The 16,330-nt window shown below is 36.9% G+C and overlaps 1 protein-coding gene across 1 annotated transcript in view; it reads right to left on the reverse strand.

The window, feature by feature from the left end:
- FAF1 (Fas associated factor 1) overlaps positions 1-16,330 on the reverse strand; it is a 410,524-nt gene that overhangs the window by 63,271 nt on the left and 330,923 nt on the right. Inside the window, exons 16-17 of the mRNA XM_053655563.1 lie at positions 7,687-7,767; positions 6,374-6,451 (exon numbers count right to left, since the gene is read on the reverse strand). Of these exons, the coding sequence (XP_053511538.1) occupies positions 6,374-6,451; positions 7,687-7,767 (159 nt within the window). The remainder of the gene's footprint in view (positions 1-6,373; positions 6,452-7,686; positions 7,768-16,330) is intronic.

Consider the following 16,330-nt stretch of genomic DNA (forward strand, 5'->3'; position numbering starts at 1 on the left):
TATTTGAACAAATAATGACTAAAAACCTTCCTAATCTGGTGAAGGAAAACGACACAGGAAAATCAGAGGTCTTAAACAAGCTGGACTAAAAAAGGCCTATTGTGGGACACATCATAATTAAAACAACAAGGCTTAATTAAAGACAAGGAGAGAATCCCAAAAGCTGCAAAAGAAAAAGCAGGTAGTTACATACAAGGGAGCACCAGTTAGACTGGCATCTGATTTCTCGACAGAAACATTTCAGGCCAGAAGTGGGTGATGTGAAATATTCAAGGTGATGAAAAGCAGGGACATATAACTAAGGCTACTTTACCCAGCAAGGCTATCATTTAAAATCAAAAAAGAAATACGAACCTTCCAAGACAAGAAAAAGCTCGCGGAGTTTGTTAACACCAAACTAGTATTGCAACAAATGTTAAAGGGCTTGCTTTAAGAAAAAGAAGAAAAATAGAGGAGAAAAATCTAACAATAAAATGGCACTAAATACATAGCTATCAATAATCACCTTAAATGTAAATGGCTTAAATGCTCCAACCTAAAGACACAGGGTAGCTGAATGGATAAGAAAACAAGACCATATATATGCTGCCTCCAGGACACCCATCTCAGGTCAAAACATACACACAGACTAAAAGTAAAGGGATGGAAAAAAGATATTTCATGCAAATGGAAAAGAAAAGTTGGGGCAGCAATACTTATATCCAACAACAAAAAACAGACTTTAAAACCAAGGACATAGTAAGAGACAAAGAAGGACACTACATCATGATAAAGGGAACAATCCAACATGAGGATATATCTTTAGTAAACATTCACATACATAGCATAGAACCACCTAAATACGTGAAGCAAATCCCGATGGACATAAAGGGTGAGACTGACAGAAATACAGTCCTAGTTGGGGATTTTAACACCTCACTGATTTCAAGTGACAGATCTTCCAGACAGAAAATCAACATGGAGACCACAGCCTTAAATGACACACTGGATCAAATAGATTTAATTGACATCTTCAGAGTATTTCATCCTAAAGCAGCAGAATATACATACTTTTCAAGTGCACATGGAATGTTTTCTAGGATAGACCACATGTTAGGACACATAACAAGTCTCAATAAATTCAAGAAGACTGAAATCATATCAAGCATCTTCTGACCGAAATGCTATAAGCCTAGAAATCAATCACAAGAAGAACAATGAAAAACACATAGAAGCAGGGAAGCTAAATACCATGTTACTAAACAAGGAATGGGTCAACAATGAGATCAAGGCAGAAATCAAAAGACCTTGAAATAAAAATGAGAGCAAAATAATCCAAAATCCATGGGACACTGGGAAAGTAATCCTAAAAGGGAAACTCAGAGGATTATAGGCCTATCTTGAAAAACAAGAAAAGGCTCAAATAAACACTCTAACTTTACACTTAAAGAGACCTGAAAAAGAATAACAAAGCCAAAAGTGAGTAGAAGGAAGAAAATAATAAAGATCAGAGTAGAAATAAGTGAAATAAGAGTCTTAAAAAATAATACTAAAGATCAATGAATCCAAGAGCTGGTTCTTTGAAAAGATAAACAAAATCGACAACCCTTTAACCAGACTCATCAAGAAAAAAAGAGGACCTGAATAAATAAAATCAGAAATGAAAGGGGAGAAATAAGAACTGAAAGAAATACAAAGGTTTGTAAAAATATATTAAAAACTATATGCCAACAAACTGGACAACCTGGACAAAATGGTTAAATTCTTAGAAACATACAATCTTCCAAAACTAAATCAGGAAGAATCACAGTATTTGAATGGACAGAGAACACCTAGTGAAATTGAAGCAGTAATTAAAAGAATCCAACAAACAAAAGCCCTGGACCAGATGGCTTCACAGGTGAATTTTACCAAACATTCCAAGAAGTACTAACACTTCTGAAACTATTTCAAATAATTCAATAGGAGGGAAGGCTCCCAAACTTATTTTATGAGGGAGGTCAGCATAATCCTAATTCCAAAACCAGATAAAGACACTACAAAGAAAGAAAGGTATAGGCCAATATCACCAATGAACATACAGATGCTAAAAATCCTCAACAAAATATTAGCAAACATAATACAGCAATGCATCAAAAAGATCATACACCACTATCAAGTGGGATTTATTCCAGGATGCAAGGTTGGTACCACATTTGCAAATCAAGTATGATTCACCACACAAAAAAAATGAAGGATGAAAACCATGTGACTATCAATAGATGCAGAAGAGACATTTGATAAAATCCAGCACACGTTTATGATAAAAACTCTCAGCAAAGTGGGATTAGAGGGAACATACCTAAACATAATAAACACCATATATGAGAAACCCACTACTAGCATCATACTCGGTGGGCAAAAACTACAAGCATCTTAAGGGGAATCCCCTTAAGCTTGGGAACAAGAAGGTTTGCTTTTACCTCTCTTATTCAATACAGTATTGGAAGTCCCAGCTACAGCAATCAGATAAGAAGAAATAAAAGGCATCCAAATTGGAAAGGAAGAAATAAAACTGTCTTTCTTTACAGATGACATGATAGTGTACATACAGAACCCCAAGAAACTACTAGAACTGATAAATGAATTCAGCAAAGTAGAATACAAAATTAATATCAGATGCATTTTTATATGCCAGTAACGAACTAACAGAAAGGGAAATTAAGAAAACAACCCCATTCACAATTGCTTCAAAAAGAATAAAATACCTAGGAATAACCTAGCCAAGGATGCAAAAGATCTGTACTCAGAAAATTATAAGACACTGAAGAAAGAAACAAAAGAAGATACAAATAAGTGGAAGCACATACCGTGTTCATGGATAGGAAGAATTAACATCATTAAAATGTCCATAGTACTCAAAGCAGTCTATAGATTCAATGCAATTCCTATCAAGATTGTAATGACGTATTTCACAGAACTAGAGCAAGTATTTCAAAAATTTATATGAAACCACAAAAGGTACTACATAGCAACAGTGACTCTGAGAAAGAAAAACAAAATTGGGCCCTCACTGGTGTAGCTCAGTGGATTCAGCACAGGCCTGTGAAGCAAAGGGTCGCCAGTTCAATTCCCAGGCAGGGCACATGCCTGAGTTGCAGGCCAGGTTCCCAGTAAGGGACACATGAGAGGTAACCGCACATTGATGTTTCTCTCCCACCCTTTCTCATTTCCTTCTCCTCTCTCTAAAAATAAATAAAATATTTTTAAAAAAGGAAAAGAGAAAAATGAAATTGGAGGAATCACATTACCTAATATCAAACTATATTATAGGCCACAGTAATCAAAATAGCATGGTACCGGCAAATAAACAGACACACAGATCTATGCAAGAGAATAGAGAGCCCAGAAATAAACTCATACCTTTACAGTCAATTAATATTCAACAGAGGAAACAAATACATACAATGGGCAAAAGATAGTTTATTCGATAAATGGTGTTGGGAACTGGACAGATATGTGCATAAAAATGAGACCTACTACTTAACCACACACAGACCACCTACTTAACACCACACACACAAGAATAAATTCAAAATGAATTAAAGACTTAAATGTTAGATCCAAAACCATAAAAATTGCAGAAGAAAACATAGGCAGCAAAATCTCAGACACTGCTTGTAGTAATTTTTTATTCGATATTATCTCCTCAGGCAAGGGAAACAAAAGAAAAATTAAATAAACGGGACTAAAATTTTTTTGTATAGCAAAGGAAAACATCAACAAGATAAAAAGACAACCTACAGAATGGGAGAACATATTCGCCAATATCTGATAACGGGTTAATATCCAAAATTTATAAGTGACTTACAAAACTAACACCAAAAAACAATGCAATTAAAAAATGGGCAATGGATCTGATTAACACTTTTACAAAGAGGACATACAAATGGGCAACAGACACATGGAAAAATGCTCAATGTCACTAATCATTAGAGAGATGCAAATTAAAACCACAATGAGATATCACCTCACACCTATCAGAAGGGCTATAACCAAGAAATCAACAAACAACAAGCGCTGGGGAGGAGGCGGAGAAAGGATCTGCCTTTTGATCCAGTGATCCCTGTTCTGGGAATATATCTGAAGGAACCCAAAACAATTGTTTTATGTTGAAAGAACATAAACACCCCTGTGTTCACTGTAGTGTCATTTACAATTGCCAAAATAGGGAAGCAGCTCAAGTGTCCATTGGTAAATGAGTGGATAAAACAAGTATGGGACATTTAAACAACGGAATACTACTCAGCCATAAAAGAGAATACAAATTTACCCCTTGTGACGGTATGGATGGACCTGGAGAACATTATGCTAACTGAAATAAGCCAGTCAGAGAAAGACAAATACCATATGATTTCACTCATATGTGGATTCTAATGAACAAATTGAACTAACAAGCACAACAGAGACAGACTCATAGTTAGAGAGCAGGATGACACTGAAGAGTGTGGGAAGTTAGGGATTGTAAGGATTGAGTAAAAAGGAGAAAGGACTTATGGACATGGACAACAGTGTAGTGACTGCGGGCTGGAGACGTATTTAAGTGGACTAAATGGTAATGGAAAAAAATACAATTAAAAAGTAAATAAACAAAATGAAATATGACTTGTCCTCCCTTCCTCTCTGCCCCATCCTCTCACATGTTTACAGCCAGAGCATATATATTGAGGCACACTAAAAATGTTTATGGGGTCTTCTATGAGTGGACAGGCTTCATCTATATCTGAAGAAAATTTAAGCCCACAGTAAATAAAGCAAAGCATCAGAAAAAGTGCATATGCTCCCAAGCTCTAGATACAGAACACACAGTTAAGTGTGTATACTGACATTTAGCAAGTATAAGGTTGAAGCTGTACTATTGAGAGAGCGCACATGTGTAAAAGAGAGCATGAAAGAGCTAGAATCCTAAAATTTTAAACTATATTTTTAAATAGCCCCAAAACATGGCAACAGATCTCTTTTATCTAAATTTCTGTGAAACTTTGCACATGTGATTCCTGTAGACACATATGATGACACATGACCTTGTACTGAATGGAGTGAGCACGAAAGCATGAGCCTTGTAGGCATGAAGACAGAAGTAAGAATCTCAGCAATTCCCATTTCTGTGTGTGACTTCTCAATGAGCTTCAGTTTTTCTCACTTGTAGAGAAATCTCTAACCTTGTAACTTGTTTTAGCAGTCAATGAGTAAGCAGATATAAAGCAGCTAGCAGAGCAGTTGACACAGGAGATGCTCAATAAAATATTTTCTACCTGCCATAACTGAGAGCCCTCAGCGTAGAGACCGGGGTTTGTCGGCACAGTATCTAGTGCATATATGACAGGCGCTCAACAAGTGTTTGAACATGAACAAACTTTGATTTGCAAAGAGTAAAATATTACACATATTTGAACACAAAGTTCAAATATCACTTCTTCTTCACTTCTTCTAGATTGTTGACTGATTCTCAAAGCTGTGATTTTTACTTTGCCCTTGAACTCAAGTATTTTGCTTTTACTTCTCATGTTATTTTGCACATTTTCTCTTGATTTGCTGTTAGTTGTAGACATTTTGCATCTTCCCTATAAGATATAATCTCTTTCAGCAGGCAGAATATGTTTTATTATCCTTTGTTTATTTTCCAGTGCTCAGCACAGTTCTTGTTCAAACCACATTAGCTGAATGAGTATGAGGTGGCACCCTCTGACTGAGAATGATAACTAATAATAGACTTTTCCTCAGTTCAGGTGAGGACCCTCTAAGGTCTTTCCACCACTTGTTACATGGCTTCCTCTTTTTCTAAGCGAATCTTGCTATTAATCCCATGTCTAGAAAAATGATCTGGAAGTCCTTTTTTGTGAAACCGCCCTGGGAAGTCATTTGACACCCTTCTCTGTTTTCACTGCACTTCAGGCAAACTTCCAGAATAACATTACATATGGTACTGTAATTCTAGTTTTATAAGACTGAGAACTCCTGGATAGGAGAACCCATGTCTGCATCCCTATCCTCTAACAGATTTTGGGTACACACTAAGTATTGAAAAAAAATTACAAAATGAGTGAATGAAAAATTCTCTATATTATTATGGACACGACATGAACTTCGTGTTGAAAAAATGAGCCAAGCTAAATGGATTTCCAATATAGAGGCTCAGTGCAAGAGGCTGCAGAAGTAACTCAGTGTCTTTTGGTGGGTAAAGTGAAGCCTGAGAAAAAGGCTGAAACTACAATATTGGGAGGGGTTGTCTTCCATTCTAAAATGAGTCTAGGAAAAGTGAATAGAAGTAAGTTATAAGAGCTATTAATAGCCTCAGTATCAAGTGCAGAGCAAACAAACTAGTCTGAATAATTTTCTAGAAGTTATGCCCTACCTCCCGTTCTTCTTCTTGTTCTTTGCGAATCTGCTCCAAGCGAAACTGTTCTGCCATCTCTCTCTCATGAGCTTCCCTCTGTTGATAAAAGAGAACGGGAACCAGCACTCAATAAACACAGATTTACTTTAAAAAAAGAAAGTTCATTCCCAGCATGGCCCAGAGGTATACTGTGGTACTGGAAGTATTTCTCTCTGGAACAAGAATAAAAATGAAAGTGACAATAAGACACAGCTGCCCTGACTGGTGTCATCCTGCAACCCAAACGGTGGCAGGTTCGATTTCTAGTCAGGGCATGTGAATGGGTTACAGGTTCAGTCTCTGGTTGGAGTGTGTACAAGAGACAACCAATTGTTTCTCTTTCACATTGATCTTTCTCTCCCTTTCTTTCTCTCTCCCTCCCCCTCTCTCTAAAAATAAATAAATAAAATCTTCCAAAAAATAAAAACAACCAATAAAACATGAACTCTCTATTTATGTTGGGTTCCTATTCAAATATCTAGGAAGCTCTGGGTAGTGTTGGATTCATCAGAACCTCCCTCTGGTCTTCCTTTCTAGTCTTTTCTGCTACATTTCCTATTGCAAACATCAACTCTACTCACATCAGCCTCTGTCACACACTCCTTGTTTTCTGGCCCCTTGCTGCTAGCATATATTATTTTTTCTCGCTTACCCCTCTTTATCCAGTTCACGTACACAGCTTCTTGTAAGAAAGCTTCCCCAGTCCATTCCCACTTCTTGGCTTTCCAAAAAAGCTAAAAAATTTCCATCGAATTCCTGTTCACTGAACTACTCAATGCTTGCCTTATGATGTTTAGGGTCCTGCCTAAGTGTTAAAGCTATCTGCATTCTTGATTTAGTCTACCACACACCACACTGTGAGCCTTCTTTTGAGGGCCGAAGCTGTGGCTTATTCATATTACCCTTCTTCAATGCCCTGTACAGAAGCAGATGCTCAAAAAGTGTTAAAAAAAAACTAGTGGTTTTCACTCTAACTGCACATTAGAGTCACCTGAAAAGCTTTTGAAAAATTGCTAGGTTGAACCAGAGACTGACTAAAAATCAAATAAAATAGACACAAAGCCCATTTTTGTTATCATTTTTATGATTCTAACAAACTTTATCTTGTCAAAAATGAATCATACATTTGGGACCAGGGGTAGAATTATATTCTTTCCGCTAACTAAATCTTGCTTTCTCCATTGCAAACCCAACACTCTTGGGGCCCAAAATGATAAAAGCATCGGCACTTAAATAATAAAAACCATTTAAGATTAAGTTCTTTATCCCAAAAGTCTCTTGAGCAAACCTACCTTTGCTCTGTCAGCTTCAAGTGAAAGGCGATAGGCCTCATCTTGCTCTCTCTTCACATTTTCTCTGGCTTCACGTTCATCCTTAAAAGACAAGAAATGATTCAAATGTGTTTTACCATATTACTTTTTAAAAGAAAATAACAACAATCCCCTTGTTTTACTCGTGTGAATTTACTATAAGTAAACAAGACAACTTTAAGGTGTATAAAATATAAATAGGCAAACAAATAGTAAGTTGAGCAGCCCGGTGCATAGTGAAAATAAGAATGTTTGAAGCCTAGCTCTGTACCTCTTGCACGCTGTGTGATCCTGGACAAGTTATTTAACCTTTCTAGGTCTCAGTGTCCTTGACTATAAAATAGAAATATTATTTGTCTCACACAGTTGTTGTGAGAACTAAATGCAATCATGTATAAACTGTCTAGCAAAGCACCTGACAGTATGTTTTCACAATTAGCTTTTCACTTTCCTCCTGATTTTTCTAAGATAATCTTGGAGATGGTCAGCATTTGACTGGGAGAAAGTAAAGAAGTCGGCTGCAACCTGCTGGTCAGCATAGAAAATCTGAAAGCGAAATACCCAAGTTAACTTCAGTCCACACCATTAAAGCCTGGTTATCAAGTAAGTAGTATTTCCTCCCTATGTTCACATTCATGAAGTGTGAATAACTTAGAAGATCTTTTAGAATATGTTTAGCTTCTGAAGTAATTATGCCACCTGAATAAATTTAAATTGTGATTTCCTATGAGATTAAAAGTTAATTCAACTGCTAGAATTTCTCGTATGTTAAATTCTGGAGTATGGTCAATATATATGTACTTAAATTTAATAAATATAAATATCTATTGACATTAGGCTATAGATTCCCTTTTTGGTAATTTTGTGTAATAGGCCAAATCATATAAAGTCACCAATATTCAACTATTTTGACCTATAAAAATGGTATTACATGTGGTTTAACTTAATACTTTGTAATTTTTGTCTCCACTATTCAATATATGCTTACCCAAGGCTGAGTATATGCTGAGCATTGTCTTAGGTGCTCTCTCTAATTCTAGCCTAAAGTTCTCCTTGAAGCCTAATACTACTTTTAGTTTGAATGATTCAACTAATTTCAAAACCTCTAGTATGAATAATAACAGTTCACAGATTTCCAATCTTGTGAATTAAAAAGTAGGAAGATTTACTTATAGATGTTGTTGGTCTAAAGCTAACTATTCTACTATCTATGATGCTAGGGAAATGCTAGGGCAAATATGTGTTGGAACAAAATACGAGGAACAATGGTTAACCCGAGAGACCACACAGGCTGCAAAGCAGTGAGAATAATTTACATGTCATATAATATTACACATGGATAAAATGGGTTTTAAAAACTTCTGCTTGGAGATTTGTAGTTATTCATTATTAGTTATATTTTAAAGAAATAGAAGCACATTCCTTTAAATATATTTTCACTAATTTCAACTGGATATTTCTCACTTTGGTTTATATGCTATGGCTTTACTCTGACCAGATACAATCAGCCTGATAGGACATACTTTGTGTATTTCTTTTTATAATTTGCACTTGCCTATTCATTACTCTAAACTCCTTTCCCCACTCAATACACAAGTTTGTACTGAGTGGTTACTTAATAGTTCAATTGGCAATGGCTGATCCTTATTTGATATGTTAATGTCTTTATTTTTTAAGTCACCGAGATTAGGAGACCTGTGTTCGAGTTCTAACCCTGCCAGAAGCAAACTGTGTTCTTGGGTAAATAATATCTCTCTCTCAGTCACTTAAAGTTAAAAAGATTAAATTTCTAAGGATTTCATGTTTCTGTGGACAAGTTTATTTTTACAAATTTAGATATACCTAATATAATCAATAACTTGTAGCAGTAATCTTATCTTTTTATATTTCAAATGAGAAAATGTTTAAGATCTTTACAATTTTAATTTACCTTACTTTCCTGACCCCACCCCTCCAAATTTGCTTAGGTTTCTCTTGTAACATTCTGCACCTTCCCTTTAAAACATTTCTCACGATTGCACTTATTATCATATAATTACTTATGTAATATGAGATTCTCCCATGATACTATAAGCATCACAAAGACAGGGACCCTTTCTGTATTATACACCTCTGTACGCAAAGTATTGCACACAATACCTAGCTTTTGGGAAGTGTTTAATAAGTACTTGTGGAATAAATGAATTGTCTTTTCAGGCACAAACTACTCACTGTTCGCAGTAAATATTGAGGGAAAAGATAGAGCTCACCCATAAAGCAGTCCTATCTGAGTCCATGGAATTGGCTGAGCAGAACTGAACTATTATGGCACCATGAACGCACAACAAAGAAACCGCCTCAAAGCTACCACAGCTGGAAGCCCTTTGAGCACAAATATAGTTTATAATAAAAACAGTCTAAGTAAACAGCTCTATTTTAAAACAGACTGTTGCAGATATGAAAGGACATTAAATACAGGAATTCCCTACCACCAAGTGCGGCACCTGTTGTCAGGGGACTTCCCGAACCGGCTAACTGGCTTCTTTCCCTTCTCCCCTCTCTCTATCTTTCTCTTTCCTCTCATTAATATTCATTGGGCACCAATTTTATATTAGGCCTCACAGCAGCACTGGGAATGTAGAGGCAGGCCATAGGAGAAGGCATGAATACTCACGCGTAGACCACCTTCATCATTATTCTATGGAGTCTACTGATTTACTGTGAAGAGCTCAGTGTTCAAGTTTTATATAATTTTCCTTTTGTTCCTTAAATAAAGTGGTTCTCTCTACCTGAAAGATTTCCTGCTCCATCAGCTCTATCAATCAAAATCCTAACAGCTTTTCTCTTGCTTTTAAAAATGTAAGAGACCAACATGTCCAGAAGAACCACTATACAGATGAAGAAAGTGAAATCATGTGAGGGTGGTTCACACAAGACTACCCATTAAGTCAGATGCAGAGTTTACACTTGAATCCACATCTCCTGACAGCTTCCTTCCCCCACTCTCCTTCCCACAATCCAATTCTCTTCCCTTTGCCCACAGCTGTCTCTGACCATCGCAGATAGAAGGGCTGGCTCAGGATGAATTTTCCTCACCTCACGTTCATAGCTTCTTGTGTGTTGGTTGTTTGGGAATGGCTATTATTTCTTTTCTGTCATATAGATTTTACACTTGTCTCTCCAGCTGTCCTAGTCACATCATTTCCAATTTTGGGATTTAGAGAACACTGATTTCCCTGTGTACAAGATTAGATTTTTAAGAAAATCTCAGGTGTTGTGGTTAACATTTCATGTCTAAATGTGTTCTCGTAACTTGTACATGGGCCTCTTGGAACTTCTCCTGTGTCCTAAAAATAATGTCCTTTGTGAAGGATCTCCTTGCTAAATCTGAGACCAAGTGACTAGAAACACGTGTTGCTTTTGTGGAGGCGAACATCTGGATTATCAGGTTCAGAAGTGTCTCAGGTGCGGCCTGGGCTGTGACGTGGCCTACCTGGGATGAAAGCACTGTCACAGTGAAGCGAGAAGCCAGACTGCTCGGAGCTAACAGCCTCCACTGCAGCCTTTCATCTGCGGCAGGCTTGTCACTGCCCGTATACTGCTTTGTGCTGCTCATTTGTACATCGGTCTCACTGCTCCCCACCTGAGCTGTAAGATCCCACAGAAAAAGGACTCTGCATTCTCCTAGGATGCTGAGGGTACCACCTTACGTATAGCAAGCATTCATTATGTATTTGTTTGATGAAATAGTGGAATTTTTAGTGCTCCACAGTTATATTCCTGAAGTTCTGAGTATTCTTCAGACTAGTAATTTTCATGTAAGTATACTTCTTATTCTGACTATTATATGACTTGTTAAGAGTTCTGGAATTAGAATTCAAACCAAGTATCTCTCTTCCCCCAAAGCCTATGTTTCCCCCTCACTGTGCCATACTAGGTAGCAAAGTATAGTTTTACATGGCTGAGAAAGTAGCCACTGAATCAAACTGAACTACAACCCATTAAAAATAATGACATTTTATAAGCTGTCAAATGGTTCCTTAATGAGGAACTTAACCAGAAATGAAATTTAGGTGTAACTTGTTACTCCTCAATAGTGTTTAAGATTAGTAACCATCAGTTAATACCCAAAGGACTGATGAAAAGTTCTGAATTATCAAATTGTAGTGGGCTATAGTAGGTAGGCTTGTTTCAAATGCCAAATGCATACACAAATACACACACACACACACACACACATACACACACACACACACACCACTTATTTGTTCTGAATGCTCATGCTAGAATGAACGCCCTGTTCTTTGCCCTTAATAAGCAGGACCTTGGAAACAGGAAATGGCCCTGGTATATATCCATAAAGAGATACGGACCAAGATAACCTGAAATTCTTTCAATATAAAGTAGGTAAAATGTAACAAAGATGTTAAAAAGTGTTACTCAGCATGTGAGAAAGAAAGAAAGAAATTCCTACTACTAGAGATAAAGAGGAAACTGAAAGTTGGAATTGTAAATGATGAGGTAATATGAAACCTGAGAAAGCAGATTATATATCTTGGTAACCTAGAGACCCAACTAGAACCAGAAGATTTTATTTTGAATCCAAGCAACGTAGGAAGTTGGAATAGTTGCTGTGAGATACCTTTTGGCAGTCTAATATAAGTGTAATTGGATCTGGAATTAGGATGCAGGGGGAGAGAACTTATTTTAAGAAATAATGGCCAAAGTTTTTCAAATTTCATGAAAACTATATGAGGGTGGACCCCCCCAAATCTGTAATTATCTTCTGGAGTGTGGGCCCCTTGTAGTAGAGGCTTCCCCCGCTAGGTGAGTGTTCTAGGAACCCACCTGTATCAGTGTACTAGCTGGTGTTGTTGTGAGAGGCTGAGTTTTGCTTCTGTGAAATTTTTTAAGACTTTTCAATGTGTTGCCTCATTTCATGATAGGTGATTTGCCAGTGTACCTGCGCACACTGCACTAAGTGTTCAGCAGTTTTTGACTAAAAACAGCACGATTCCCATGCCCCACCCTCTATATTCACCTAATTTCACCCCGAGTGACTTTTTTTTGTTTCCTTGGATGAAAAAAGTGCTCAAAGGGAAACAATTTGCAGATGTAAAAGAGATGAGAAACAAAAAAGTGCAGAAGCAGTAAAAGACATCAAAATCGATGGGTTCAAAAACTGTTTTGGCAGTGAGAAAAATGGCTCAATAGGTTTATTGCATCAAATAGAGAGTACTTTGAAGGTGACTGAATTTAAACATGTAGGAACAAGTATACAATATTTTAATAAATAAATTTTGTTTTCTGGGGTCCCTCTTATATAGCCATAGTTCCAAGAATCTAAATGAATACTGGGCAAAAGAAACATAAATAAAGCTCTGTGCCAAGGTACATCATAAACAAATTATATAAAATTAATAACAAAAAGAAAAATCTTAAAAGCTACCAGAAAAAAGGCAAGACATAATATGCACAGAGAAACAAAATAAGAATGAGAGCTCACTTCTCATCAGAAACAGTTGCAGGATACAAAACTTGCAAGATACAAAACTGAAATACAACAAGACAGTTGGAGCAAAATCTTTAAAGCACTGAAAGAAAAAAAAAACTTGTCAACATAGAATTCTATACTCAGTAAAAATATCCTTGACAACTGCAGTTGAAATACAAACCTTCTGCAATACAAAAGGGAAAAGAACTGACTGCCAGCATGTGTATTAGAGTAAAAGTTAAAGGAAGTCCTTCAGACAGAAGGACAAGAATACCGATGGAAATCTGGATCTACAAACATGAATGAAGACAATTGTAAAGAGGAGTTTAAGTAAATTAATAGATATTATTTTGTTACTACTTAAATCTAAGAAACAACTGTGTATACCCCAATGATGTTTTAGAAACAGAAAAATACATCCTAAAATTCATATGAAAACTCAAGGGACCCCAAAGAGACCAAAAAAAAAAAAAAACCCTCAAAAAAAAAAAGAACAAAATTGGAAGATTCAACATTTTCTGATTTCAAAATGGACTATAAAGCTATGATAATGAAAACATCATGGTGTTGACACAAGGACAGACATCTAGAGCAGTGCCACAGAACAGAGACCTCAGAAATAAACCCTCACACATATGGCAAAGTAATTTTTGACAAGGCTGCCAAGACCATTCAGTGAAGAAAGAATAGTGTTTTTAAACAAATGGTGCTGGGTAATCTAGATATCCAGATGAAAAAGAAAGAATTTAAACACTTGCTTTACACCATACTTTTTAAAAAATCAACTTAAAAGGAACAAAGAGTTAAAATGACAAAACTCTTAGAGGAAAATATAGGTAAAAATCTTCATGACCTAGAATCAGGTAATTATTTTTAAGTACTGCAATGAACACAGAGGCATTAAAAATAAAAAATAAGTTGGGCATCATCAGAATTAAAAACTTCTGTGCATCACAGTACACTATCAAGAGAATGAAAAGATAATCCACAGAATGGAGGAAAATGTTTGAAAGCCATCTATCTGATAACAGATTAATATCCCAAACTCCTATACAACAACAACAAATCCAATACCAAATGGGCAAAAGACTTGAATAGACATTTCTCTAAAGACATAACAATATAAATGGCCAATAAGTACATATTTATAGCAGCACTATTCACACTAGGCACAAGGTGAAAACAACCCAAGTGTTTATCAACATAGGAATGTGTATGCGTAAAATGTTGTGCATTACTCAGCCATAAAAAGGTGGCTCGGTTGTTTGGAGTGTTGTTCTGTACACGAAAAAGTTGAGGGTTTGATCCCTGGTCAGGGCACATACCTAGGTTGCAGGTTTGACCCCCTGTAGGGGCGCCTAACAGAGGCAACTGATCGATGTTTCCCTCTCACATTGACATTTCTCTCTCTCTCCCCCTGCCCTTGACTCCCTCTCTCTCCAAAATCAACAACAACAACAAATCCTTGGGTGAGGATTAAAAAAAAAAGAAATGCAGTTCTGATACATACTAGAACAGGAATAAACTTTAAAGACATTATGCTAAGCCAACACAAAAGGACAAATATTGTATGTTTCCATTTATATGCAGTACATAAACAGATTCACAGGGATATAAAGTACATTAGTAACTACCGGGAACTGGGGGGGGGGGCGGGAATAGAAAGTTATTGCCTATTAGACTGGCTAGAATATCCAGTTCAATGGTGAATAGAAGTGATGTAAGCAGACATCCCTGCCCTTTTCCTGATCTAGGTAGGAAAATATTCAGTCTTTTACCAAGAAGTAAAATGTTAGCTTGTAGGTTTTTTATAGATGACCTTTATCAGGTTCTACTCTGTTCTTATTTTACTGAAAATTCTATCAGAAATGAAATAGCTTTCAAGAATCCCATAAATAAAGAAAGTTCATCCACACTGGTGCAGAAGAATTAAATACTGAGACTAGCATCTAATTCTTCAGCAGCTGGGCAGAAGTTTGAAAAACAAGACCTGTGCTTTTGGATGGAGATTCCCAAAAGGACATGCTGATTGCTCGCACAGGAACGTGTCCATTGAGAGCATACACTCTGAGAAATAGAGCAGAGAGACAAACACCTTTCCTCTCCAATATGGCAGCCCCGATACATGGGAAGTCCAGCTAAATGCTCTGCAGAGACTTTATGGGATGTGCGCGCATGCGCTGCCACTCAACAAAGATGATGTAATGGTTTTTTGATAAAATCTGAATACTACATTCTGTGGCCACTTCTCCAGTCAAGATCCCTTCCTGAAAGTAGAAAAGATAGGAGGAGGAAGCTTACTTTCAGCAAACTGCATCTTTTGGCCAAAGCTGGCCCACTTTCCCCTTCCATACACTCTAGCCATAAAAACTGTCTCACAGCTCCCTGAACACAGCAGGAGTTGCACGCCTCCCTGCCTTTATACGTCCTTCAGCCTTGGTCTGGAATACTCTTCATCACTATTCCTTCAGGCAAAATCACACTCATTTATCAGGCCCACATTAGGTGTCTAAGCACTTGCAGGTGCTCCCTCTACCTCTGGGTTGAATGGCTTAACTTCTACTTTCTATTCACATATTATTATAATTATGTATTTACATATCTGTCTCTCTCACTCACTAATTTGTCTCTCTCTCTGAGCACTTAAGAGGACAGGGACTCTGATTTATTAATCTCTGAACTTCTAGCATAAGTTAACACTACCAAGTTGGCACGTGGTAGATAATACTACTAGTTAACACTTAGTAAATCCTTACTATATGGGAGGAACTCTTCTAACTAGTTTACACATTATCTTATTGAATCCTCACATTTACTGAGGGAAGGAAGAAAGAGGGGTGATTACATATGTAAGAAGAAAGAGAAAGGGAGCTAAGGTATTTGCTCTAGAGACTGTCTTGGATCTCAAAAGTGTCAATAGCCTTTGCAAATTCAATGCTCTGGTTTTACTTTGCCCTTGCTACCATTAATGCCATTACCCCCTCTTGAATTCTGAGATCTATAAGATGTTTGGAAGCCTAGAGAGAAATGGCAGAAATGGGAGTAAGAAAATAGCTCTACTGAGGAAAACTGTCTTCCTGTACAGGATGCTAGATCCTCCAGGACTGCCCTTTGTAAGATGATCTGCATGGACGACAAGCTTCTCTTCAGGGA

This window comes from Artibeus jamaicensis, unplaced genomic scaffold (genome assembly GCF_021234435.1).
Source record: "Artibeus jamaicensis isolate MK-2021 breed Jamaican fruit bat unplaced genomic scaffold, CSHL_Jam_final scaffold_1019, whole genome shotgun sequence".
In the NCBI taxonomy this organism is placed as follows: Eukaryota; Metazoa; Chordata; class Mammalia; order Chiroptera; family Phyllostomidae; genus Artibeus; species Artibeus jamaicensis.